Source organism: Pezoporus wallicus, unplaced genomic scaffold, assembly GCF_028554395.1.
Source record: "Pezoporus wallicus isolate ANWC-B61680 ecotype Strahan unplaced genomic scaffold, APGP_CSIRO_Pwel_v1 contig_2870, whole genome shotgun sequence".
Classification (NCBI taxonomy): domain Eukaryota; kingdom Metazoa; phylum Chordata; class Aves; order Psittaciformes; family Psittacidae; genus Pezoporus; species Pezoporus wallicus.
In genome coordinates, this window is record NW_026636990.1 from 644,474 (window position 1) to 657,579 (window position 13,106).

Below are 13,106 nucleotides of genomic sequence, written 5' to 3' on the forward strand. Positions count from 1 at the left end.
ACCAGATAAATTGCCTTGGGAGGCCTAATGATAATAAAGTGAATCCTCTGAACTGCAGCTGTGAGGGAACAACTGCAGTTTGACAAACAGCTGGGTTACACCAGAAGAGTTACAAGGAACATTAGTGGTATTACCTGCATCCAGTTTGTGTCACCCATGATCTTATAGCGAATATTGAATTTCAGCTTCATCGCAGTGTCTGAAATCTGATTCTCCCAAGAAAGCTTCAGAACAGTAGGCAGTATTCCTGAGTTGACTGATAAATTGTGTGGAGGCAGAAGTTTAACTAGAAGAGGAGATAAAAGTCAACTCTACAGCTTTTTATAATGCTTCTAGCAGTTGGTATACTATGCTGTACCAACTTGTACTACCATTAAAGTCTTATACAAATTCAAATAGCTGCTACTTCATAGTAGCTTCTAAAGCAGACTGTTCAACGAAACGAGAACTTGCTAACTGAATTGTGGTCAGATCTCCCACCTTCCTTCCTTTGTCCAGCGCAGTTCTAGTCAACAATATTTCAGCAGTGTTAATTTTTACAGTGAAGGCACATTAACACAGCAATTCAGCAATATACACAGAAGCAGCAGTTATGTACAAGTAAAGTTTTATTAATAGGCATATAGTTACCAATCTCAATGGGATCAAGAATAAGAGGATCAGATTCAGCCTTCCCGAGGGCATTTGCTGCTTCTACCCAGACCTTCGTATTAACAAAGAACTGAACATCACGAATCGTACAAGAATTGTTTACATCTTTTGGTATACAGTCAGGAAAGGTCTCTTGTAGCCTAGATAAAAGGGGGGGGAGGAAAAGGTACAAAGCAGTAAGTTTGGTTTCCTTTCGAGAATCTTTTAAGTAGATCAGAGCGATCAATCACTTTAGCTTGTATGCTTCCCCTCTGCCATTATTTTTGTAAGCAGACAGGTGGGATGAGAGATTTAGAATGGCTTGTTAAGCCATGACTGCATTAGGACAGAAACTAGAATAAAACCTCTTGACTTCCAAGCCACATATCTTCAAAAGCACAGGACACTATTGTTATTATAAAGTTGTATAGAAACCTTACTTAGCTTAAAGAAATAAAGATCAAGAACTGATACATTTAATCAAAAGCAATATACCTAGGAACTAGAAGCATATTCATGCATTAAAAGATGCAATCAGTATTATTTGCATAACCTTCAGGAGTACAGTGTTGCAGCTACACATCATTTCTGCTCATTGTTCTCTGCTACATTAACAGCAGACAGTTCTAGGGGCATCAGCAAATTTACAAAGCATTAAAGTTTTCTATTTATCCAATCTTTCTACTATGCTTGTTACCAAAACACTTTAGAGGAATGGGGTAGATGGAAAGCTGTGGGCACTCATTCCAGTTTCCACAGCAAAACACCAATTCTGTCCACTCCATTTTCAACTACAAGAGACCATCTGAAGAGTTTGAAAAATACTTATTTTGCTTTCACAGGAAAAAATACTTTGGCTGAAACTTTCATGTTAGGATTAATCATGGACAAACGCCATTCTGAGTTCTTAGAAGTATAGAGTAGATAATACCTCTACAAAATCCAGTCATTTAAGACTCAGGTTTACTTAGAATCACAAAATAGGCTGGGTTGGAAGGGATCTCAGAAGGTCATCTTGTCTATCCCTCCTGCAATAAGCAGGGATACTGTCTACTTGTTTAGAATACAACAGAATGTCACTACAGAAAAATGCAGAATACAAAATTTGGAGCCAGCCACCTGATGAGTACATATTGTACTCAAACCACACTAATAATTTATTTGAAGAACAGAAAAATAGGAGATAGAAACAAAATTTCAAGTCTGACTTAGAGTGAGTTTAAATATGAGCTCTTCCCTTCCCCCCCCCCCCCCCCCCCCGAATAGACAGCTATGCTTCAGAAAACTGGATTTAAGTTAAGAACTCTTCCAAAGTACCAAGGAATTTCAAGGAAGTTTGGTTTAGCATACAAGTATTTTCCAAAATTCTTTAGAAATTCTACAGAGGGCTACTTACCATCTGTACTTCAATCTAAAGTGAGTGTCCAGGAATGTATGCCTCCCAGGATTCCAGGTACAAGTCATAGGATATGTGATTTTTGACAGCTGATGTACAATGCAACTTAAGTTCTTGGGCTTCTCTGGGGGCACTGAAGACAAAAAGTTACAAATCATTAACCTATATACACATTTCAATCCAGTAAGAAGTGCCCAATTAGAGCAATTTCTATGAACATCTTAAGTATTTATAGTCAGTTTTCTTTCTAAAGGAGGGGGCAAAAAGTGCTAGCTAATATTCAGCAACGGAAGCAAAGAAGCTTAACCAGCTGCTCTCAAAAGCAACAAGCTATATGAGGAACAAACACTTGATAGTATGGAACAGCACAGAGTTCTCACTGAGGCAGAAAACCTGGTATCACCTAAATCTATTTTGATTCACATGCTAGTGAGCTCTACAGCTGGATTAGCAAATGCTGACTTTGCCAATAACCTGAGCTCTAAGGCAATTCTGGATAGGTCTGTTCTCCCCTACCTGAGCTACAGAAGAAGGATGCCTTAGCTGTGAACATGTTCAAGAGAGACAAGGGATCTTCATCAATGCACTTCACTGGTGTGCAAGAAAATTCTTCCAAGTGCAGCTGAACTATTATTTTTTTCCTTCTTAAATACAAATCATGGTATACAATGTTGGTTTCTAGCTTTTAGAATACCACTTTACTTACAAGAGTATAAGGTACTTGATTTTCTTTCCAGCAGAATGCTATTTTCAGAGTTATCTTATGAATATATGGTTTTGTTCCTGAGTAGTTATATTATTCTCAAACTTGTTACATTGTTTACAGAATTTTTCTTTAATTGATAGTACGAAAATATAATAGCTTTAAATACAAATGAGTCTCAAGACTCATAGGTGAATTAGAACTGTAGAATATTATCTGCACTGTCATTCAGTTTATCATCTTAGGAATCTGTCCTCACCTTTCCATATATTTTGCCTGTTGGATCTTTCATGGTAAGAAATTTACTCATCAGAAGTTGAAAAATAAAGCTTTTTTCTGTGAAAGCATTTTGTAACTCAAGTTAGAACCACACTAGCTTAAATTGTGAACTCAACCCAGGTTTTTGTACAGACCATGCAACAACTGCAATACCTCTTCCTAACACTAGGCGGCAAAAATAAGTTATCAGCTATTCATACTCTGTTATCAAGGACACCTGAACACTTCCTTTATAAACTGTCCACCAACTAATTACATCGTATATTAAGGTATTCATATTACTTTCTCAATATCCCAGTCTTGTCTCAAAGAACACATGCTCAGAGCTATGCAAGTGCTATCAGTCTTGAACAAGGAAAGTTGGAAGTATTTTCTTCTGTACTGAGGTAATTCAAAGAGTATGTTCCAACCTTAGGGCAGCTAAGGCTAGTTTTGTGATACAGATAGACTAAGTATTTCTCAGACCATTAATGAAGAAAACATTAGTTTCAAAGTGGTATTATGAAAGCAGGACATACCACCTGCTTGTATTTCCTTGAACTCTGACACAGAAGCGAGAACGAAAAGTTAGTTTACTTCCTAGGAGTTGTTTCAGTTAAATTCATATCTTTCTGTAATGTACATTTTCCTTCTTTGACTTTTTTTTCTACTGTTTTATATTATTCTGTTTTCTTCCTATTTCAACACAAACACTCCAGATTATTTTCTATTTTGAATAGAAATGAATAGAAGTCATTATTCTGTGCACATTTACGAGATTTGATGTCAGGTAATTTGACAATGTTTTTATACAATTATCCAGAAACTGAGGGAATGAAGTGTCTCAAGATGTGCACACTTACTATTGTTTGCATTCTCTTCCCTGTTTCTCAAACTTTTTTTAAAGTAGAATAAAAGGCAAGAAAAACAGTACTTACAGCCTACTGTAACTGTAATTCCATAAATGTTCTGCTCAATCTGTCCATCTGCTAAAATGTTGCATGTCAGAGGAGTAGCTAGTGCAGAAGTATCATTAAATGTGACACTGGACACTGTTCTATTTATTTCACGATACTGTTCTTTAGGTACCACTCTATTTTTAATTTTCCAGATAATCTGACTAGCATAGATATTGCCAAAGTCCAGACAACTCTCATTCAAAATGCATAATGCTGTGAAATTGGAACCAAGGGCCAATACAGGAGACTCTGGGATGATGTGACCACATGACTGTACAAGTCCACCTGAAACTAAAAAGAATTGCATCTTTGTTAAAAAATACAGAACATTCCACAATATTGCTGATACAACACCTGTGTAACATTAAAAATACTACATGTGTTTAAGCAGGAAATGAGTTAATTACTTGACAACTATAAACCTGAAATGCATTAGGGGACCACCAAGCAGATCTAAAGGGCAAAACCAGTGTAGTCCTCCCTAGGCTTTGCAAAAGCATTTCACCATGCAAGAAAAGCTCTATTAACAGGGGCCTTTAGAGAGAGAGGAGAGCAAAGGACTGAATGCTTACTATGTTTTGAAGGAGAAGGGTAATATAGTGGACATGACTGGAGTAAGTGTGCACCTTTGTTGTGGTGAACTAGTTTTTGACGAATTGCATGCAGTTAAGTATTTGAGTTGTCAATTTCAAAAGCTTCAGTGGGCATACTATAAGCCTATTTGGTAACTACAGTGAACTCTGCACATTTTGTAGTATTCTTTTTACTAACGAACTTCAACACAATAGAATTGTGACTACCGCTACAGATGCACATAAAAAGTGTCAAGTTCTAAGGATGAAACAGACAACTGAAATACTGCCTTGAATCAACAGCCATACTAAACGTATTGAGGATGATCATTTTCAATACAATAGCAGTGGCCCACAGCTCTGAATTGATCATAGAGCCTACTACACCAGTTCACTGGTAGCTTATTGCTTTAACAGCATTCAGTTTGACCAATACATGCTTTCATTTAGATACCATTTGGCATAGGTGAAATTAAATTTCAGTTTGCTACAACAGCCCCAGTGATATCAGGGGAACTAAAGCAACCTTCCAGCAACCAAAGTCATTCTTCTTTCTTTGTACACAGATGACTAATGAACAGAAGCAGAAGTATTGCTTTAACATGCATTAACACTATTAAGAGCAAAGACTAGTCTCCCTATCCTAATACATCTTGCTTTCTGTCTTCATCTCACAAGTATCCATACAAAAAGCAGGATACGCTTCAAGCATCAAATTAAATAAGTCTCTTGCATTTGAGTCAGGGAACCCTTACCTTCAAGAGAACAGATGTTCAAGAAGAGGTATAAGCTGTGGGCTACCCACCTCCACCCAGAAAACATGCTGCACAGAATTCCTGTAACAGAGAAAAATATATATAGTTAATTTAGACTATTACTTGTCACTTCAGATCACTGTCAAATTCAGATTTGTATTTGGTCTACGACAATTTCTTAAGTACACACATTTCCTTTTCTGAAATAGTATATTCTCACTCTAGAGAAACAGTGGGCATACAATTTTCATTTCGCTTACTGCTGTAACAAAATCCAATGTCTACTTAAGACAACTGATACAGTTTAAAGCCTCTTTAAAGCAGTTACAAATTTAAGAAATATATCAGCTTCAGGTTTTTGTGCTGTATATGGGAACAAACTTCACTGGAACTTCTGCAGGAGGTTCATGCAGAACAGAAAGCATAACACTGTGGCTCAGGTTTTGAAACAAAACCGTACAAATTTGATTATGGTTACCATACTTATGTAGCTTTCAAGTGCACTGATATAAATGCTTTGCTTAAGGTTCACAACAACTCATCCCAAAACCATGCATCTCATTCACAAGAGTGACTTAAAATCCATGCAAGAATTACGAAGTACAATGCTTCCATATCAAGAACCATATAGTGTTGACTACTATAGAAAAAGCATAAATAAGCCTTCAAAATCTGACAAGGGAGTTCACAATTGCTCAGAAATTGGAAAGTTTTTTTATGTTGTTTACTTCTGTATTGTAGCAAAGCTCACTTGTTCTCCATTTTGACAATTCTACAGAACAGGTCAGAGAAACTGAAGCGTTCAGAGTAGCTTCCACTCCAATTGTTTTGAAGCCACAAAAGTATCCTCTGTATTTATCAACTTGCAGTTTTATAAAGCAGCCCTCAATTACTAAAAGCAAGTGACCATTCTCTAGTCATATTATTGGTAGTTACACTTGGGCATCTTTACAGGAACAGGAAGATCAGCTTGATCAAGCAAGACAAAGTCCACAACCTGATTTCTAGAAGCAGACTTCATACTATTCTTATAGCTAGAAACTAAAGATAAATTTCTATGCTTACTAAGATTTAAGATGATATTGCCTGTAGTAACCCTGCTTCTGTAGTTTTATTTTCATTGACCTGACAAAACTTCTTTGGAAAGTGGTATTCTGAACTTTAGCCCTACAGAAGGCAACTCACTAAGTTTTTAGGAATTCTGCAGTTTCTTACAAAGGAAAATTTAAATGCTACATTTACTATTATCAGCAGGAGAAGAAATTGCAGTTTATGATAGGAAATACTCTTTTCATTTGATTGCATGTAGTTTAGTTTGTAATAATGACAGAAAGGCACAAGGCATTTCATAAAGATCAATAACATTAGACATTTTAGCACTGATGTATCAGCAACAAGCTAGAAACTCATTCCTTAGGTATCAGCACATACAAACATTTTCTTTTTCCAACAAACCAAGATTAACATTATAATGTAAAGAAAATCTTTATTCATAAGAATTAGAAACAAACTAAAGCCAATCTGAAACTTTTACAGCAGAGCCTTCGTAGGATTCACCAATGTAGATGTGTTTCAGTTACACCTAAAATAACAGCAATCAGAATCACTCAACAGAATATTTGCATCTGTACTTGTGAGTTCATCACTCAAAACCTACCAAGATTTTCTACATAGAAATACTAGAAATATTGCTGATTAGAAGACTTGACAATTATGTTAAGAAGCATTAATATATGTGTCACTAGAGGTTGTTTGGAATTGTAGTTGTATGAAGTTTAGAATGAAAAGACTATTCATATTTTCTGTGTTACACTCAAGTACTCTCACTGGGCTGGATATAAAAACCATTATGCAGTTTCAAGTGCAGTACATGTTTAGATATTTATTGCAAGCACACAGTAAGAGAACTAAACCAATTGATTTTTTTATTATTATAGATGTAAAGTCTTCTAACATCTGAAAAATAAGGTTTCTGTTCGCTCATGCTTTTCTGCATTTTAAAGACCCAAGTGGTTTTGCAAATTTTAACAGATTCATACAGTGAATACACCCAAACTCAGAAGAGTATTCTTTTTGGATTCTGGTTTTCAGACACTGAATAGAACTAGCACACAGGAATCTATTTTAGTGTCTTGACTTACTCTAACATTTATCAGAAATACTGCTTGCTTGTCAACCTAAAGCTTGTTGTGCTCCATTAAAGATAAAGCTTCAGATTTTTATTTTTTTTAAATTTTATTTAAGCAACGTTCTGTTACAGATATTTAGTTGAACAATTTAAGCTGCAGAAGATCTGAAACTCATGAGAGCCCTAAGGCAACTGCAAGCTAGGTGGAAAGAAGCAGCAACTCCCCTCCCTTCTAACCGCTAAAAGCTGCAGAACAGCAGAAGCTGCTTCCACAGTGAAAGAGGTAAGACTGAAGCAGATATAAAAAAGCAAAACCGAGAGTTTTTAAAAAGAATGCTCACTAGAGCATTTCTCTCCCATTTGGTATCGCAACTGATGACATGTTAGAATAATGGCACATCAGCTAAGGTAAATATTACATCATTACAAAGTATTCATTTTCTTTCTGGTAGTGATTTATTTTGGGTTAAATTGTATTTTCACAAAACTACTCAGGAACTGCTGGTTTTAAAATCCTAGTAAGTATGGCTCAGGTTAATACAAAATACTATGAAGCACCTGAAAGAACATAAAAGTCAACACTGAGTTAATAACAGACTCAACAGAAATAAGAAGATAGAATTATCACATACTTTGTCCTGAAGTATAATGTTTTTGCGAACAAATCAAAATAAGATGACTTCCCTTTTTAAAATGTTATTTCTATATCCAACTGTCTTCCAGACCTGGAATACAAGATTTTAGGAGGACGAAGTCCAAATCTCCACTACTCTGCAGTTTGGAAAGTTAGTATCTGTTTTGAGGGAGCAAAGAAACCATCCACAGTTTATAGCACTTATTCTCCCACACTCAGCTCCTGAAAGGCAAGAGAAATAAGACTAATGATCCATCACCTGCAATGGCAAGTTCAGAGGAAAGCCCACCTACATACAGCACAGGAAACAAACAGTTGTGACTATGGTGTCCAGATCATGCTACAGTTCAGCATTTATCTGCTTCTAGGCCGTTCTGATATATTTTACTTCCTCCTTCCTGATCAATGAGGTTTGAAGCTACACACTCTGAACCCATGAAGGGGCTATTGACTTCTACTGCATGCTGCTTTTTAAAATATTAGTCTTTCTGGCTTTTACATGGCTGATTCCTAACTGAAATTTAATTCTACACTAAGCACTTCCATCCATTGTGCTCAGGTGAAAGCCATAAAAAAAAAACCAAAACATGGGGCTTATAACTAGCAAAACAAGGAATCATACTTCAGATTAGAGTGAGGAAGAGAGTTCTGTGGAAACCAGTGTTTTCTAATCTGAGCATATAAAGATGCTCAGGTGCAGAGTGCAGAAACCCTGCATAAAATCTATACTAAAACTTTGAAACATAGTGCCATCACCATCACTCAAAAGAAATGCTAAACCATAACTACTTCAATCAGGCTAAGCTGCATGTCTGGACCACAGAAAACTCAATAGTTTCAGCAGTTATGCAGCACAGCCACAAGTTTTATAGGCTAGTGTAGTGTATCAGGAACCTAAGCTGAAAGTTTAACCAGATGCTGAACTAACACTGAAGGAGCGGGTTTTTTTGGTTTTTATTTTGTTGTTAAGAGAAGTCAAATCAACATTTTATCTATACTATGTAGTTGTTGAGGAACACTAAGTGGAAAGGAAAGGGAGACAGAAACTGATGTTAGAAGTTTGTCAGGTTACTTCCATAGTTAAGTTTGCCAAAGTGGCAAAGGACCAAAGTCCATCAAAATCCTACACAGTAAAACCAACATAGTCAATTTAGAACTGCTGATGATGACAGAGCTTAACTCACAGAACATAAATTATCTTAGGAAAAAAATTGTTAAAACATTGTTATTACTTCAACAGACAAACTCATATGCCATGACATCTCCCCATTTAATCTCCAAATCATATGGGGCTTTTATTAAGCTTCACATCCTGCTAAGTTTTGAAAGAAAACCAGTTCGCCTTTATGCCTGAACCTTAAACTGTTGCTTCAGGAAGCATCCTATAAAAAGCCAGTAACAACCCTAAAATCAAGCTTTATATGAACAAAGTAGCTCATTGAGTTTTACAGCTAAACTATGAGTAACAGTTTTTGAAGAAATGTCAGGCGCTCATATAAAACAAGTATCGCTACTTATTCTGAGCAACTGAGAAGCCTTACAAATTATTCTGATTTCATAAATCATGAAAACTCCCCCAAACTTAATACAGGTATATGTCATATGATGAGTTACTATCTTTCAGTTTCAGAGAGGTGGCAATTACTGTCCAAGTGACCTACAAATGACAATTTCAGTTCAAGAGAAATAGCTAAAATAACGTGTTATTGCCAGCAAACCCAACTTGCAAGTTGGGAACTACAGAACACACCATAACCACCACAGGAAGGTGTTCAGTCTATTAAGGCTCATTATCACATCAGTCACAGAAGCCAAAAGGTTGCTGACAAATGGATTTCCAGAAAAATACCCCCCCAAAAAATTTAAGAGCTTACAGCTTCAAGTGGTAAGAATCCACATAGCTCAGAAAGACAGAGCAAGTGATACTGCACCTAGCAGCAGCATTGCTTGAGGTTTAATAACAAGCCAGGTACTAGTGAAAGCTCTAACTATTTTAATGGAATTTTGATTACTTAGTCTGTAACTACTTTCTAATTAGAAGTATTTCATCTGCAAGCTTCCTTCCTTTCTCCAAACCTACTTCCTTCTCGAAAACATCTGAAACTCAAAAAAAACCACTAACACTTCTAAAAGAATCACTTGAAAATCTTATGTTAACACTATATGCACAGAATACTTTGAAATTCTTTTTCACATTTAAAATGCCTACACACAAATTGTACCTCTGTCCCTTTCATGAAACAGATAAGGGATTACTCCATGTTACTAATTCCTTTTGCTCTAGAAGGAAACTTCTCCCTACATCCAGGGTTTCAGTATAGCACTCAGAATAAAAAAAAAGAACAAAACCCAAACAAAGCAGCACAGATTAGAATTATTTAAATACTTCATCAGAGCACTGAATATCTGCTTGTAAGAATTACATTCCTCTTTCTGGTGCCTTCTAAAATTGCAGATTGCTTTCTCTGAAATAATTTGGATTTTTCTCTTTGCAGCTAGCAAGTAGCTTTAGTCTAAAAAGCAAACGAACTTACACAAAACCGTATCTTACCATCCTGTCTTCTCAGCTTAAAGTCAAACCTGCAAGACTGACAAGCACCAAAGCCGGTTCTCCAATTTAGGTAGTTCTGGATAATATAAGAATCATTCTACAGAAACTGGCCAAGAAGTTTATTTATTTTCATACAACTATGCAAGTGCTAATCCTCCAGGAAAGCAGCACTGGAGATACTGTATCTCCATTTTGTGTACACACTTACACATGTGCACATGTACTTCTTCTCACCCCTCAATTGTATGTACAGGCTTTCCTTAAGAGATCACATTTCTAGACATGTAAACAAGACCCAAATATTTCTTTTTAATGCTTTAACTTTTAGGAAAAAAATCTCCAGTTTTCATCATCCTCTCCTACTGTCTTAACGTGATACACTAACATACAGATTAAAAATTTAAGTTTAGAAGTTACATACTTTCAAAATCCTTTTTAGATATTATTTATCTGCAAGTAACAGTATTTAGGAAGAGTAGTATAAATTTTATGTTCTATAGGAAAAAGAGGATAAAAGAACCCACAACTCTCAAAAGTACCCGAACTCTTGTTGTTTCCCAACTCCTTCTCAGTGACAGCACAGGTCACTAACGACTTAACTATAACCCAACATAATTCTATTACGAGGCATCTCCTTCAGAAATGCCTCATAAGTAATAAGCAGCCACCAGCTGGCAATCACCTAATCAACCTAAAACAAGGATGAAAACTGAGAGGGATTTATTCTCCTCCGTGCTGCCAGCACACTTGGCAGACTGCTTTCCTTTGTGCCTCAGTTTCATCATCTGCAAGATGAAAATAATGTCTCCGTTTTTCTTTAGGAAGAGCGTCAGAGACCCGCTGCAAGGATGACTGGAACTCAGGAGCACATCGGAAGTTAACAGACGACCCACGCTGCTCCCTGTACCCGCTCCTCCCTAATTCCTCAGGGAATCGCTTCGGTAATTGGCCCACGTGTAAACCGAAGTGTGCCTTTCTTTCAAGGCCAGCGATTTTCTACCTTCTGGTCTACAAGCAACAAGAACAGGCCATCTGTGGTGATGGCAATAAAATCTAACGCTTTTCAACACGAAAACGCCTGTCGATAATATGGCCAAGCTTATCAGAGTCGAGAAAATCCCAAAGACACTGTAAGGGTCGCAGCACCTTTATTAAAATTATTTATTAAAACTGTCAGCATTAACAGCCCCTGCACTAGAGAAAACCCCAGCTAATCTTCAGTCTTACCCTTTGCGCCACGCCAGCGGGTCAGTAAAACTGGACCGAGACAGGGGAAGGGCAGCAGATGGGGCAACCCTAGCAACTGGTACGACACACACTGGCAAGAAGGGGGCCTCGACCGCTCCTCAGGCCCCACACCGAGGAGGCCCCGGGCGCTCGGCGAGGCCATGTTGCATTTTAAGCTCCAGCGCCGTCAGTGCCCGCCGAGGGCAGCTGAGACTCCTCTGCGGGGCACCCCGGCCCTGGCACAGGCGAGGACGAGAAAGGCTGTACCCGGACACCCCCGCCACCGGGGGGGAAGGCGAAGGATCGGCTCGGAAACGAGCGGCGCAGGGCTGCCGTCGTCGCCCCAGTCAGTCCTGGCCAAGCGCCCACCCCTCCGCCCTCCCCGCCCTCAGTGCACGGCTCGGCCTGCTGACCCCGGCTACAGCCAGTAAGGGGAAAGAAAGGGCCAGCGCGCCCAGCGCCGGCGGAAGCCCCTCAGGGAGAGGTGCGCACACAGGAAGCGTGGACGCTGGCAAGGGGGTTAAGAAAAGGGCCCACCGCCAGCGGCCGCAAGCCTCGTGAATCGTGAGCCGCCTTCCGCTTCCGCCTGCCCCCCGGCCCTCACCTGTTGGCGCTGCCGTCGCCTCACGGCGCCGCTGCCCAGCCGACTGACCCTAAATAACACCGCCGCCGCGCCGAGCCATCCCGCCGCCGTCCCGCACGCCCGGCCCCACGCCCGGTCACGCTTCCCTGGCTCCCCCCGCGTCCTTCCCTCTACGGTTCGCGCCGCCATTGGCGAACGGTACCGTGACGTTACCGAAAGGGGGCGGGGGGCGGAGCTTCCCGTAACGCGCCGGCCGGTGCCAGGATCACGGGCGCGAGAGGGGGTGGCGGCCTGCGCGGGGAGGAGGGTGAGGGTGAGCCGCTGCTTGCGCCATCCGCCCCACCGTGCTCTCTGCCGGCGGTGCCCGCGCCTGCCGAACACGCACATCCCACACGGGTTCCCGTCAGCCTGTGTTTCAGAGCGGGAGAGGAGCTGCAGGGCTCCGCTGCCCGGGGGTCGCAGCCGCGGAACCCCCCAGCTGAGGAGAGCCGGCCCCCGCCCGCGCCGCCGCCGGCGAAGCCTCTGAAATCCGTTCCGGGCCCTCAGCCGGCCGGGGTGCGCTCCTCCCGGGCAGGCCTGAGGATCCTGCAGCCGCCCCAGCGTTTCTCAAGGCTCCTGTGGGAGCGGGCAGCTGGAGAATGCTCTTATCTACAGCAGCCGTGTTAGCAGAGCGCTGTTATCGACAGCGGTCCCTAGAAAAGGTGCTCTTG

The 13,106-nt window shown here is 39.9% G+C and overlaps 1 protein-coding gene across 3 annotated transcripts in view; it reads right to left on the bottom strand.

The window, feature by feature from the left end:
• IL6ST (interleukin 6 cytokine family signal transducer) overlaps positions 1–12,443 on the bottom strand; it is a 37,888-nt gene extending 25,445 nt beyond the window's left edge. For 2 of the 3 annotated variants that reach the window (XM_057402651.1, XM_057402653.1), the window contains exons 1-6: positions 12,418–12,443; positions 5,274–5,354; positions 3,926–4,237; positions 2,027–2,159; positions 631–791; positions 135–286 (exon numbers count right to left, since the gene is read on the bottom strand). In XM_057402651.1, coding sequence (XP_057258634.1) covers positions 135–286; positions 631–791; positions 2,027–2,159; positions 3,926–4,237; positions 5,274–5,340 — 825 coding nt within the window. In that variant the 5' untranslated portion in view covers positions 5,341–5,354; positions 12,418–12,443. Of the gene's footprint in view, positions 1–134; positions 287–630; positions 792–2,026; positions 2,160–3,925; positions 4,238–5,273; positions 5,355–11,813; positions 11,834–12,417 lie in introns of those variants that run through there. The other variant, XM_057402652.1, reaches the window with a different exon arrangement.
• Positions 12,444–13,106: the final 663 nt, after the last annotated feature.